Here is a 14,996-nt window from a genome sequence, read left to right as displayed (position 1 = left end):
AGCCCCTCCGGCCCGGCCGCCGCCTTCGCCCCCCGCCCGGGGGTGCGGGCGGGCCGCGGCCCCGCCGCGGGGCGGCCGCCGGGGGCGGCGGGGGCAGGGACCCGCCGAGCGCAAATTCCTCCGCGCAGCGCGCCATTGACTGGACCGAGCAACTTATTTAAGGCTGGAAAGTGACACAGGGGCGCCTCGTCTGCGCCGGCCGCGCTCCGCCGGGCAGCCCGGCCGCACCGAGCCCAGCGCCGCGGCGCAGGATGCCGCCCGGGTGACCGCCCCTCGCCCGGCCGCCGCCTCGCAGCTCTCCGGACAAGGAGCCGTGTCCCGCCGCTGCTCCGCCAGGACCGCGGGAAGGGGCTTTCTTTTGGGGTGCTTTTTGTGCTGCTGGATTTGGGGATTTTTTTTTTTTTCTTTTTCCTTTTTGGCTTTTTAATTTTTTTTTCCACTCCTCTTCTTTCTCCCCTCCGGGCTGCGTTTTCGCGGAGAGTTCATCGCCCTCCCCGCCCCGCGCCGCCGGGCTCCGGCCGAGCATGGAGAAGTACGAGGAGGACATGGCACTGAAGGCCACCAAGTTCATGGAGGACCTGTCCCTGTACGAGCCCTGCCCGGAGAGTCCGTACAGCCGGGGCGGCCGCCGGGACCTGGCGCTGCACCCCGACCTGGAGGAGACCAAGCGGGTCATCGCCGCCCACATGACGGCGGAGCAGCGGGGCCGGAAGATGAACGGTACCGCCGCGCCGCCGCCGCCCGCTGAAGGCTTCCCCGCCGCCGCCCCCTGCGGCAAAGCCGCCCCGCTCCGCGCCAACGGCCGCGCCGCCGCCGAGCCGCCCCCGGGCGCGGGGCCGCCGTGCTGCGAGGAGGGGCTGTGCACCCGCTCCGAGGTGGCGCTGCCCTGCTACAGCGGCTTCGCCGACAAGGGCAAGCGCTACTCGGCCGAGGGCTACCGCTACGCCGCGGGCAGTGCCTACGAGGGCGGCTACGTGGCCAAGGGCGGCGGGCGGGCGCCCGGCGGCCCGGACGGCAAATTCGGCGCCGCCAGCCCGCGGGCCAGCCTGGCCGCCTCCTCGCCGGGCCCCGCCGCCGAGCACGGCAAGTTCTCCAGCCCGCGCTCCAGCCTGGGCGGCGCGGTCGCGCTGCCCTACGAGAAGTTCTCCAGCCCCCGCTCCAGCCTGGTGGTGCCCGGGCAGGACAAGTACGGCAGCCCCCGCGCTAGCCTGGTGCAGTACGACGGAGCCGCCCTCAGCCCCCGCTCCAGCTACGCCAGCACGGCCAGCGACACCAGCAAACACTCCAGCCCCCGCGCCAGCCTCACCGGCTACGACGGCGGCGGCAGCAAGCCCAGCAGCAACCGCACCAGCGGCATCAGCATGGGCTACGACCAGCGCCACGCCAGCCCCCGCTCCAGCACCGCCAGCCAGTACTCCTGCACCGCCAGCCCCCGCTCCAGCTACTCGGACTCCAGGTACGGCCCGCCGGGCAGCGCCGAGCCCGAGGGGGCGGGCGGCGCCGGGCTCGCCCTCGCTAGCCCCCGCTCCAGCCTCTGTGGCCCCGAGGGCCGCGGCTCGGCCGGCCCCGCCGTGGTCAGCCCCCGCTCCAGCATCTCCAGCCAGAGCTCGCGGAGCTCCCGCGGCTCCATGAGCGCCTACCCCGAGCTGCAGCTGCCGTCGCCCCGCTCGTCCCTGCTGGGGCCCGGCCTGCAGGAGGACGGCGCCGTGCCCGAGCTGGGGGACGTGTACCACCGGATCCATGCCCAGTCCCCGCCGCGGCACGAGCAGCAGCACCCGGCCGGCGCCCCCGAGCCGCCGCCCCCCTACGCCTACAGCCCGACCAAAGGCTCTGCTTCGGCTCCAAAATTCAAGCTCCCCTACCAAGTGACGCCGTGCCGGGAGAGCGGCCCCAGCCAGGCGGAGAGGCGGCTAGAGGCGCTGACGCTGGAGCTGGAGAAGGAGCTGGAGATGCACATGAAGAAGGAGTACTTCGGTGAGTGGGGCGGGGGGAGCGGGCGGCTGGAGGGCGGCGGTGTGCGGGGCCTTCCGAGCCGGGCGGCTTCGGCCGTGGAGAAGGCGGGTGTGCGATGCCCGGGGCTGCTCTGGACCAGCTGCCTGCTGAAGTTTCACATGGCCGCAGACACTGTCTGGTGTCCGAAGCGCTTGCACCATAGTTCGCTCCCGGTATGTGAAGTCTCTCCCGTCTCTTCCTAATGCAGTTTGCCGGGGTTCGTGATTCTTCCCTTTCCACGTGCGGATGGGAGCCTTGTCTGAAGTGTGACAAGAGCTGTTTGTGCAGTCGGGGCTTACAGGGACTCTTGTTTGTTTCCCTTCCTCACGGGCCGCTGAAGCTTCCCTGTTAACCTCCAGCATCTCAGAAGCTGTGGTGTTCGCGATCGTGCTCTCAGTCTGTGGTAACTTGTAGATGATGAGTAAGAACTGCTCCACCAGCCATAGTGCCTCGTTCAATGAAATCTTTGTGTTGGTTCAGAGTACCTGTGGGAGCCCAGCATTGTTCCTGCCCCGTGAGGCCTCGCAGGGTCTGCTCCACACGCGGGGACATCCCTGGGACTAGGGCAGAGTTTGGAGGAGAGGAGGGCCCTCGGTCCTTGCTGAGGTTAAATCAGCCTGTTGGTCATCTCCTGAATTTTTGTTGCTTCTTTATGGAAGAAAAGTAATTTCATGAAATATGGATGAATGCACGTGTTTTATAGCCACACTAGTTAGGATTAGGCCTCCTCTGTCTTTCTTACTTTGTATTGGATGGCAAAGGTTAAAAACACCTGTGAAAAGTTGATCCTGGAGCGTGCAGATACTGCCCTGGCTCTCCTGCGCTGGGGACTGCCGATGAGCCGGCAGCTGCCGGACCTGGGCAGCCCTCGGGAGCAGCTCGCTCGTTCCCTGCTGGAGCGAGGGCTCCCGTGCGGGGATGTCAGAGCTTCCGCAGGGGAGGGAGGATGAGGCCTAGGAAGGTGAGGGGGTGTGGATGAGCCAGCCCTATCCGAGGCCTTTGAGGGAATGGTTATCTCCGTGCTGTGTGTGCTGCCGGGTGTGGGGAGAGGCTGCCTGGCCGCGTGCCTTCCCGAGGATGGAGACGTGTGCTACCTTGGTCGCCGATTTAATCGCGAAGCTCCGCGTGCTTGTGGCGCAGCACTGGTGTGCTCTGCAGGGAAGGAAGGAGTTGCAGGGCTCCCTTCATTTATCTGGGAGAGAGACCCGGGCCGATCAGTGGAGTGATCACCCTAAGTGAGCAGTAACCTCTCTACCAGGAAAACCTTCCTGTAAACTGCAGTGGCAGAGTTTCTCCAAGCTTTTGTGCCCAGACAAAGGAGGCTGAATGCAGTGCTTACTGCCTTCCTTCATCTGTCTAGGGCTGGTAAGAAAGCTGATGGATCACCTACTGCATCTTTTGCGGTGTTGGCACCTGGATGTTCCTCAGCAGCTGAGGGGATCCCGCTGAGGACAGTTGTGACTCCCTTCTGAGGGTCTGCAGAAGCTGGATGGGGCTTGTAACACATGAACTGTGGGAAATGCTACCTTCCAAATTTCCACGTTATACACTGAGAGACTGAGGAAAATCATGTAAAAGTAAGAAACAGGTTATCTGTCCTGAGCCTCTGGGAGGTGTTTCCAGTGGCCTGGGAAAGCTGGGTGTGCGATCAGGGCCTCTGGGAGCAAATGTGGGGAATCTGTGTTGAGGATAGATTTTCTTATTTATTGGAGTTTGGCTGTTGCAAGTGTCCCTGCTTGCATGTGTGTTCCTTAGCAATGTGCTGCAGCAGGCCCCAAAGCTCGGGAGATGCACCCAGGGCAGGATGAGCAGTGAGCCTGTGCCTGCAGAGCCTGTGGGCTGCTCTGGAGGCTCCTATGGCAGCACGAAGGACCACTGCTGTGACTTCCATCCTGGAAGCAGATGAAACCCAGAAAACTGGGGTGCTTTGAAAGAGAAAGTTGATTTCTGTGAGTTGTTGAGGTTTTGATAAATCCTGGTGGATTTGATCCCACATTTTGGTTCAGATGATCTATGTAGGTGAATGCTGAGTTTTGGCTGAGCTATTGCACGAGAGGCTGGTGGGGCTGACCACAAGCTGTTGGGTCAGTGTCAAGGAGTGTGAGAACAGAATAGGGGAAGTCTGTTTTTAGTTTGACTTACCTGAGAATGTCTTAAACAAGTTAATAAAAGGAAGCAAGGAAAATTCCTTGATTTTCATTGTAGTTTGTACATGCTGCAGCTGTGAAGTCTCTGCTTAGCACTGGTGTCTGGCACACTCCAGAGGCAATGGTGGGTGTCCTGTGATGCCTGTGGAGAGCAGAAGTGTTGAGCCAATAGGTCCAGCAAGATAGAGGGAACAGAGGAGATGGTTTACTGCTTCTTAATTAGGTGGGTTCAATTGTCTAGTGAGTGAATGCTGATATGAGGACACCAGGTATTCACTGTGCTCTGCGTCCTGCCATCATGTTGTTGTTGTCTGGCCCCCACACCCCCAGTAAAATTAAAAATTGAGCAGTGTGCTCTCTTGAAACTGAGGTCAAGGGACCAGCCAGCTCTGCTTGGAGGAGAAGCAGCTCTACTGTGCCTTCATCCTGGTTGTGGGTCAGTTTGTGTACGTTCCCCTAAGGGTGCTGGTGCTGGCAGGCCCTGGCTGCTTTCCCACACCTCTCTGCTCTGCTTCAGGAGGGACCCGTGGTCTGGGACAGATAAATACCAGATGGAGGAGAAGTGCAGGGTCTGAGCTCCAGAGAGGGCTGAGCAGGGTGCAAGCCCTCAGGTCTGGTGGAGTCACAGCTGTCTGCCCGTGCTTGTCTGCAGGGCCCGAGCAGTGCTGTGCTGGGAGCTTTGCTTTACTGCTTCACCTTCTCCATCCTCGTCTTTCTTCTCCCAGGCTTCAGTGCATTTGTAGAGAGAAGGAAGATGCCCTCCTACACTTGGTTTAATCTCACTAAAGATGCCAGTGCTGCCAAAGGAAGGTTCTGCATCTGCACAGTTGCACAGGTGAGGGGCGGCACCCTTCCACTCCCAAGTGCTCCCACCAACACCTTGCAGCCACCTGCTCTCACTGATTTGACAAAAACAAAGCCTGCAGAGAAAGAGGGAGAAGAGGGAGGGTTGTTAGGGGCTGGATTGGTAAGCTGCTCCAATTCATCCTAGTCAAAGAGATGGCTGGAGCTGACCCAAGGCAGAGGGTGCAGACAGAGGGCTCCAGGAAGCTGAGACCCTTCCTTTGGCAGCAGCTGAATTGGGTAAAGCTGTGAGACTGTTCCCTTGTAGCTGCTTCCTGTGCATTCCCTGCCCAAACCTCTTCCTCCTCAGCCCTGTGAGACCCCCTGTCTGTTCCCTGTCAAGGTACTCACGGTTCAGTAAACGTGCTTGGTTTAGTGGCAGATGCTGAGAAGTGAGGTAATAAAAATTACTTTCACTCATTTTCATAACTCTTTTGAGCTGAACGTTGATATAAGGTGAGGTGAAAGTTGCTTCAGGAATGTTTTTTAAATTGAGTGTTCATCCTAAGTTGTCAACAGGACACTCGTGGGTGTTGGAAAGTCATAAGCTCAGGGGCTGTCTTAAATTCTATTTTCTCTGCAGAATACTTCAGTCTGATGTCTAGGTTTTGGAAAAAAGTATAAGGCAAAAGTTGGATTTTGGCACACCCATGCAAGTCATGCATCCTTGGGGACTGACTGTAAACCTATGGCTTGTCATCTGCCAGGCAGGGAAATGTCTGTGTTGAACATAATGCTGATTTGGCTGTTATTTTTGAAGCAGATTTCTCTGCTGGTGTGCTCTCAGCAGTGGCAGGAGGGTGCATGGAGGGGTGCAGGCAGCAGTCACACGCTGCTGGCAGCCCCTGCTGTGCTGCAGCCATCCCCCAACAAGGGTTCTGCTCATCCTGGTCAGGGTGGTGGGATCCAGCACAAGAAGTGACTTAATTGTCTCACTGTCCTCAGCTAAAGATGTAAGAGGCATCTGGTCCTGGGGAGGTGGGGAGTGCAGATTCCTGCCTGTGCAGAGTCTGGAGAGACAAGCAAGTCTGTACTTCTGCCCTTGTCCTTTAGGTCCCTTTATGCAGGGAGTGCCCTTTGTGAAGGTGTTTTCCCCATCTCTGCACATCCAGAGCCTTCCCCACCCCTTGCTGCCACCTCACCCCCGCCTCTCTCACAGCTGAGATGCAGAACACATACCTTGTGTGGTGCTCCTCAGCGAGAACAAGTGATCCTGTCACAGAGCTGTCACCTTCCCTGTCTTCCATGGGCATCTTCATCTTCACCCTGCAGAAAAAGGCCTCTTCATCGGGCCATGAGTGAGCTTTACCAAGGGAAGGAGGGATGTCTCAGAATGAGACACAAAGTCTGGTTTCTGTTAATAGCTCCAGTCCTCTAGCACAGCCCGTGCCTACCCTGGCAAGTAGCCTGGACTTCTGAGAGCTCCTGTCTTTCCAGAAAGCCACCCAGCAGTACCAGCACGTGTTTTTTGAAGCACCACCAAGAAATGCTGCTGATAATGCAGTGTTGAAAAGCCTTTGGCCTGGTAGGTGAGGGAAGACCAGGTGAAGAGAAGTAGAAGATCTCTAGACCCATGCAGGCCCTCTCTGCCCTTTATGTGCATAGTCATCCATGTAAATCTGGATTTCAGCCCTACAATATGCCTGTGAATTCAGAGTTGTATGTTTGTGCTTGTTCTGGGTGTGCAGGTTGATGTGACCGAAGGGTGTTTATGCAAGTGAGATCAAAATAAGATAGGTAATAGTGGTGAGTCTCTAGAAGCTTTATTGCTTAGAGATGAAATTTGAAAATTTGAATGAAATTTAGATGAACTTGCAGTTGGTGACCAGAGCACTTGAGAGATTTGCTGTGGAGTTGTTTTCAGTCTTAGGAGTTCCTGAAGGTTTCTTTGTAAAATATTAGGTCTTTCCTGATTGCATTGAAGTAGAGGTAACGATTAATACATCATATTGTTTGGGGGGGTAAGCAAAGATTTATTTTCTGGTAATTACTTTCTATTTCCCTTCAGTTCGGCTTAGAAATCAATTGGGTGCTGGTAAGCAGCTGAGATCCTCCAGCATTTGCAGTTGAGGCTGTCCTGTGAAAAATTTGCCTTCAGTAGGGAAACATCTAAATAGAAATAAACTCATGTGGTGGGGTCTCCTGAAGTGTTCAAACAGGCCGTGAACCTCAGAGTTCTGGCTTTCTCTAACCTCCCTTTTATAGCTGGAAAATATATTGCTGAAACTGGTTTGTGAGTGGTCAGACTTTTCTCGCCAAGAAGCAAGAAAGCCCTCAAAAAGGGGTTGGGGCAAGGGAGGTGTGTGTTCAGGAGGAGCTGCAGTGGGAGATGCTGGGGTATGTGTGAAGTAGCAGCATCCTTGTGGCTCACGGCTACCAGGAGCCTGTCCCCTGGATGAGGCAAGAAAATCATGCTAAATAGGGATACAGTTGGTAGCTGGAGCATCATCCAAAGGGAGGAAGGAGTAGAAAGGTGGGGGGGGGGGGGGGGGGGGAGAGAAAGTAGAAGGAATTAACATGAAAAAAGCACGAGGTAACACAAGTCCTCAGAGCTGGGAAAAAGGAGCCTTGTCTGTGCTATGAGGGATGCTCTTGGGATGGCTTCTTGCAGTCCGTGCTAGCCATGCACATCCTTATGACTCTCCTTGAAGGTGGGAATTGATATAATAACAGCAGGGGAGAGCTGTGGAAAATGTGTATTTTTATTTTATTAAGTAGTAGATGCATGTAACATGTACAATTAACACGACATGGGAATTTGGATGACTCTGGCTTGGACAGAAGCCTGTGTTATGAGTGGGGTCAAATCTTTTCTTACCTTCAGTTGCAGGAAGCTTGACTGTGGATGGGACATTTTTTGGAAGCAAATTTTTTTTTTTTTCTCTGTATTGCATATGCTTGTAGTCAGTTATAAAAGCACTGCCTGTAAAAGGGAAAGAAGAAAACCATTCTTCCAAAGAACTGCCGTGTGTTTGATTAGAGGTACCAAGGTGAGGTTTCCAGTACAGAGGTTTGGGTCTGCAGTCCAAGAGCTGGTGTGGGCATGCGCCCTGCTGTGCTGTTACCTGCTTGGTGACCCTCCTCTGCTGCCCCACGGTCTGGGAGGAGTTCCTGTGTGTGCCCAGCGAGGCTGCACCTGAGCTGCTGAGCCAGGCTGTGCAGCAGTGTGCCAGGGGGCAGGAAGTTTTGCAGGGGCTGTGGGGAGCCTGTGTTGCAGTTTGGTTTGGAGTAGGAATGAGGAACACTGAGCAATTAATTGCTTCTGCTCAGCTTTTAGGGCTACCACAAGCTCCAGGCCAAGGCCGTGTTGCTTTTTTCAAGTATAAAGGCCTCAGAATCCCAGAAGTACCACCAGGCTTTTAAACATACCCTTCCCCCTTTGCCTACTCCCTCACCTGAAAAAAACCCCCAACCCAGTCAGCTCTGCTCTCTCAGGTGGGTCAGGGAGACATCCTGAGCAAGACTGAAAGGCAGAAATGGTTCTGTAGCAGAGTCGAACTTGTACTGGCAGTTGTTTCCCTCGCCTCCATGCTGGATCTTCCACAAAGATTTTTGGGTGTGAATGTCCTGTTTGAGGTCCAGTCATTCACTAGAGATTCATACATGGTGGTGTGTGAAGTGCCAGTAAATCCCAGTTTAATGACTTTAATGGGTTCAGTGGACACTGAAGTTTGCAGAACAGAAATGTGGCCCTGCTGTGAACTGTCAAAGTAGCTGTTGTTATAATGTGATTGAAGTTGATTTTTTCCAGTGGAAAACATCCCTGAAGTTCTATCACTTTTACGTCTAAAGTGTGTAAATGGTACAAGTTTGTGTGCTACCACTGATGGCTTCATGGCAGCAGGTCTAGGCTGAAATCCATAATATCCACAGTTAATAAATTAGGATGTAAATGTCTCTTAAGATGTGTGGATATTGGATGCTTAGAAAACACTCTCAAAGGAAGAGAATTTGCCTAATACTAAAGTGATTGTTCTTAAAAAATGCTCAAGTAATTATTTTTAAAAAGTCCCAAACTTGGCAAAGTAATTGTCAGGTGTATAGTAGGGTTGTTCAGCAGTGGAAAGAAAATAAGCTAACAAAGCCAAATAGCTTTAGTAAAGTCAGAACATTTATGCAGACATTTAATAAGCTCTGGGCTTGGCCTTCTACCTACATCATATGTCCCAAATATCTCAGGACAGCACTTCACAGCATGTTGGCAGATTCTGGTAGGTTGTGTCCAAAATAATTTCTTATTCTGTGACTGGAGAAACTGAGTGTTTTAGAGTATGATGTGCTGGTTGATTTTTATGCCCATCCTGGACAAAGTGCCTCCTCTGTGACAGGGATGGGATGTGTGATATAAAGCAGAACTGAAGGAGCCAGAAGGGTGAGATGCAGGAATGTGCATGATGCCTGTAAGTTTTATTATGAGCTTAGGAAGGCTCTCTTTGGAGGGCTGTGTTAGCTGCCTGAAAGGTTCAAGTCCCGACAGGACATCAGTACCTGGGGTTGTGATGTGGCATTGCTTGGAGCTGCTCCAGGGGTGTGACAGCTCCTGAGGCTGGCAGCAGGATTCCTGCTGGCTTATTAGCCTTCAGCTCTGAACAAAATTAGCAAATGTGCTAATGATCAACCAATAAATGTGGTGTTTGGCTGGATTTTTATGCAGTTTTTCACTGTGCCTGTGTGGGTGCTGTCTCTGGAAGCAGATTCTCTCCCTTTTTTTTTTTTTCCTACATTGCAGCAGATAGTTCCTTTCTGTGGTATGTGTTAACGCTTCTTGTTAACCTCACTGGGTTGTTTTAGCTCCCTATCAGCACAGCCTTGCTCGTTACTGTGCTGAGATGGAGCATAAAAAAGTGGCCAAGCAAGTCATGTATCTCTTCCAGCTGGAGTATTTCACATTGTCTGAAACTTCGTTCCTTGTTTTTTGGAGCAGTTTTTACTAAAGCTCTAATTTGTATTCCAGCAAACTTTTAAGAAAAGACCTATGACTCATTAAGGAAAAAACCCCAGCACCCCAGAGCACAAACACTCATTTACTGCTCAGCTGAGAACTACTGTGCCTATAAAACATGGAAGGGCTTACACAGGGGGACTCAGCTGGGGGGGGTGAGGGTTTATTGCTAGTGACGCCTATTTCCAAATTTGAGGTGCTGGAAAAGTTTTTACTGACAGGTTTTGCATGAAAACCTGTAGGCAGCAGGGTTTGAGCCTCTGTTCTATGTTGCTGGGGTGGGGCACAGAGACCACTGTCTGACTCTCCTGCTGCTGAGGGAAGGGGCACCAGTGGCAGCTCCTGGTAAAAAAGCCATGTTGGGCTGGTGGGGTTGGTGCTGCCCACCAGGGCTGAGCTGCCCTGGGCTCCCTGATGGTGCCACACGTGCAGGTGGGCTCAGGGATGCCCTGGTGAGCTCTTAGGGGCTGAGCTACCCAGCAGAGAGTTCGTCTGGTGCCAGGGATGAGAAGTCAAACGACTTTGGGAGAGGGATGTGGTTGGGTTGGAATAGCAGCACAAATACTTAATCATCTCCCCCAAATCCAGCCTTAATTGTAAAGTCATTAATTGCAGGCAGCAACAGTGAAATGCATCTGATGTCCTGTGAGGGTTAAATGTGTGTGTTTGGGCATGTTGGGAGAAGTGCAGGGAAAGCAGTGTGCAAGTGTAAAGAATGTTAATATCATAGGTTGTCATGAAATAGGGAGTGGATCAAATGGACAACCAGGAGCCATTTAATAGGTTACAAAAGGTTGTGTCTCATATGTAACATTGCTCTTCTAAGAATTTGGCTGAACAAGGCTTGTTTCAATTCAGAATGTATTTATAGTTTTTTGTGAAAAATAGATGGCTATTGTGGAAGAGCTGCTAGGGACTTCCATTGTTTCCCAGCCATCCAAACATTTATTTAATTGCTGAACTGTTTCACTTCTGACACCTCAGAACTCCTGGAAAGAGAAAACAAGATGTTTTCTTACTTTAATGTGGTTGCTTGAAAAAATTAGAAAATTTCAAAGTTAAAATAAAGAGAAACAAAAAGCCATTCCTAAATGCAGTTTGACAGTTGTGCATGTTTAGATGCTTCAGCTGGCTTGGATCATATTTCCTGTGGTCCATGGAGAGCCTGTGGCCTCTCCCAGGCATGGGAAATCCCCTTTTGTTCTGGTGGTCATGGCACAAACCTTTCCCCTGTGCTGCAGCTCATCCCCAGGCGTGCAGGGAACAGGGATGCAGGGGTGAAGCTCCCGGGGTGGCAGCTGGGTGGTCCTGCTGCGCTTTCTCAGCCTCCCTCTGTGCTGGCACTGCCACCCGGGAGTTTTGGGGAGCATCAGGTAAGGCCAGTCCTCAGTGTGGTCTGTGGTTGGGTCAGCTGTTGGTGAAACTCAATTCATGGATGTCCCAAATTTAAATGTGAGTAATTTGAGGGTCCTTTTTTTGTGCCTCTCTGGCAAGGGCCAAGCTGCTGCATGTGTGCATGTTGATTGGAAACCTTTGGTGGGAAGGGATTTCTAACTGGGTGGGAGAAGTGTGATAGTGAATGTAATAAATCAAACATGGACTTGGCTGAAATGAGAGAGCCGAGGGCTCTGCTGCTGTGGCTTGGTTCTGTTTTCTTGGCCTTGTGGATATGACATTGCCTTCAGGAGCATTAGAGCAGGATCTTGGTTTTCTGTCTTTTGCTGGTGTGAAATTCCTAATAAATCCATTTATTTGGGTCAAATACTGAATGACTGGAAAATAATCACTGGTGGAGTGGTTCTGAGCAAGGGGATAGTGAATCAACTTTGTCACTTACCTGTGGTTTCTCCTGCTCACAAGCGTGTTAATCTGGCCATGTGCTGCTCTCTGCTGCCCTGCCTGTTCTTGTCATTGACACGAAATGCAGCAGGATCAGACCTCTTGTCTGTGAATGTCTCACCTGTCGCTCTTTCCATCTCTCCATAACTATGCTGGTTAAAAGGGAATGTTGATTTTTGGTTTTGTTTAAAGGAAAAGGAGAGAAGAAGCAAAAGATACTGGAGTGCAACATCAGCTAAGACAAAACAACTGTATAGTAGGCAATGGAAAGAGCTGGAATTGGTAAAATCTTGGATTCTCCGTGTTTCTCTGTATTGTGGCAGTTGCTCTTAACCTTGAGCTCCCAGGTGTAGGTGCATTCTCAGGTGTAGGTGGGGAAAACAGGCAATTCCTCAGGGAACAAGGCAGAAGTTTTGATGAATGGTAATAACTGTTGCAGCTCTTTTTTTTTTTGTTTTTGCCAGGCAGTTACGTGAAAATTCTCTGCAGCTGGTGGGTTGCCCATTTTTAATCAAAGCCATGTTTTCCAGATCTAAACACTCAATAGAAAACAGACCTGCACACCAATCAAGCATGTTAGAGTCCAGAGTCTGAGCTGGTTTCAGAAATAAGCATGTAAGTTTTTGAAGTGTAGGTCAGTAGCTGGTTGTCTTGGAAAGTCTCTTGGCTTGTTGTACCTGTTCCTGGCTAGAGCAGGGCTGGGCCTCTGCAGTGCAGCCCTGCAAAGCTGCAGTGGTGCAGAGCAAGTGATGCACTTGCTCTGTTGGAACCCCATGACTTGGGTGCAGACCTTAGTGCCTCAGCTCAGGGGGGTGAAAGCCCTCAAGATATCTTAAAATAAAATTCATGCAAGGTATTTACTAGTACAGTTTTATTTAGAAGGTGGAACGCATCTGATAAACCCAGCAGCGCCTCATGAATGACAGTCCTGTTTAGGTCATGGGGCCATGATTGACTTGTTTCTGACAGCTGGGAGTCATCTCTGGTTGTTTTTATTACACCACAGAGATCAGGGAGTAAGTAAATTCACACCAGTGTTTTTCCCTGGCCATGTTTCTCTGCTTGGCCTGTCCAGCAGCCGCTGCACCTCCCAGGCCATGCCCACCATGGAATGGGCAAGTGTGTCACTGCTTTGTGCTGGGGCTGAAAGAGCCACGTGCTGTTTGCCTGGGAGCGTGGTATCCTGACAGAGAAACGCTAATTTTCTGTAAATTGTGATACAAGTAACCATGAACAGGGGGAGTCAGTGGTGTGGGAGGGGGCTGTGATGCTCTGTGTCCTGCTGTCCTCCCTCAGCTTGTACAGAGTCGCTTCAGGGCACAGAGTTCCCAGTTGCTTTGCTTGCAGGACAGGGCTGGAAGATGAGTGTGGTGGGATAGAGGCTGTGTCCAGATGTGAGCTGTGCATCCTCTGCTTTTCTTCTCCTTGTTATCTTCTGCCCAGAGCAGGGGTCCTTAAAGGTATCAAGAGCTAAGCCTGGAGGGGATGTACAGCACAGCTACAGGCACAGGCAGGGGTGATGCACATGACCTGCAGGTGGTTCTAGAGATCACCCTGATGCTGCCTGAGGTGCTGGGGCTCTGAGGACTCTTGTCATTTTCTTCCTTTGGTTGCTTTATTTTTTTTTTTTTTTTTTTTTCAGCAAAATAATAGGTCCAGCTTATTCATGCTGTCCTGGTTTGACACTGGCCAAACACCAGGCACCCACAAGAGTCACTTGCTCACCCTCCCCTGCCACAGCTGGGTAGAGGAGAGAAAAAAAATTAACTAAGGGCTCATGAGTTGAGATAAGGACCGGGAGAAAACACTCCAAGGGCAAAACAGGGTCAACTTAAAGTTGCAAAGTGAATTTATTACTAACAGAGTCAGAGGAGGATAACGAGAAGTAAAATAAGCCCTTGAAACACCTTTTCTTCCCCCAACCCCTCCCTCCTTCCCACCGACAGCGCAGGGGGACAGGGCATGGGGGTTTGGTCAGTTCATCACCCGAGTTCTTCCACTGCTCAGGGAGAGGAATCCTTCCCCTGCTGCACCGTGGGGTCCCTCCCACGGGAGACAATTCTCCGTGAACTTCTTCATCATGGCTCCAGTCCCACGGGCAGACAGTCCTCCCAAAACTGTGGGTCACTCTTCCACAGGGTGCAGTCCTCCAAGGCCAGGCTGCTCCAGCTGGGAAGCAAGGAGCTTCTTCTCTCTCCACCGGGTCTCTCACTGGACCACAGCCTCCTCCAGGCATCCACCCGTTCCGGCGTGGGCACCTCCCCCAGGGGCCGTGGGTGGATCTCTGCATCCCCTGTGGATCCCCAGGGGCTGCGGGTGGATCTCTGCATCCCCCGTGGATCCCCAGGGGCTGCGGGTGGATCTCTGCATCCCCCGTGGATCCCCAGGGGCTGCGGGTGGATCTCTGCATCCCCCGTGGATCCCCAGGGGCTGTGGGTGGATCTCTGCATCCCCCGTGGATCCCCAGGGGCTGTGGGTGGATCTCTGCATCCCCCGTGGATCCCCAGGGGCTGCGGGTGGATCTCTGCATCCCCCGTGGATCCCCAGGGGCTGCGGGTGGATCTCTGCATCCCCCGTGGATCCCCGTGGGCTGCGGGTGGATCTCTGCATCCCCCGTGGATCCCCGTGGGCTGTGGGTGGATCTCTGCATCCCCCATCGATCCCCAGGGGCTGTGGGGGGATCTCTGCATCCCCCGTGGATCCCCAGGGGCTGTGGGTGGATCTCTGCATCCCCAGGGGCTGCTTCACCATGGTTATCACCACGGCCTGCAGAGGAATCTTGGCTCTGGGGCCTGGAGTCCCGCCCTCCCCCTCCTTCACTGACCTTGGTGTCTCCGTGTTGTTTCCCTCACATGTTCTCACTTCCTCCTCTTCTCTAGCTGGAATTAACTGTGGCCCTCTTTGTTTTGATTTTCTTCTGAAATCTGTTATCACAGAGGCATTACCAACCTCTCTCATTGGCCCAGCCTTGGCCAGTGCCACGTCCATCTTCAGAGCCATCGGGGATCGGCTCTGCTGGACAAGGTGGAAGCTTCCAGCAGTTTCTCCGAGAAGCCACCTCTGTGGCACCCCTCCTACCAAAAACCAGCCCGTGCAAAACCAACACACATACTTAAAGTCTTTTTATGAAATTTTGGCAGTCATCAGGTGCAGGTCTCAGATGCTGTTTTACGAACAATTAGAAAAAAAGCTTGTTTTGCTTTGCCTGGGGAGAGAATCTCCCACTCTTTCTA

At 52.7% G+C, this 14,996-nt stretch overlaps 1 protein-coding gene across 1 annotated transcript in view; it reads left to right on the top strand.

Moving 5' to 3' along the window:
- The first annotated feature begins 303 nt into the window (after positions 1–303).
- The window catches only part of WTIP (WT1 interacting protein), an 82,312-nt gene continuing 67,619 nt past the window's right edge, over positions 304–14,996 (top strand). The window contains exon 1 of the mRNA XM_082289998.1: positions 304–1,974. Within this exon, the coding sequence (XP_082146124.1) occupies positions 525–1,974 (1,450 nt within the window). The 5' untranslated portion in view covers positions 304–524. The remainder of the gene's footprint in view (positions 1,975–14,996) is intronic.

Source organism: Coloeus monedula, assembly GCF_965178545.1.
Source record: "Coloeus monedula genome assembly, chromosome: 13".
NCBI classification, from domain to species: domain Eukaryota; kingdom Metazoa; phylum Chordata; class Aves; order Passeriformes; family Corvidae; genus Coloeus; species Coloeus monedula.
The sequence above is the reverse complement of the archived record's forward strand: the minus strand, read 5'-3'. Positions and strand labels throughout refer to the sequence as shown.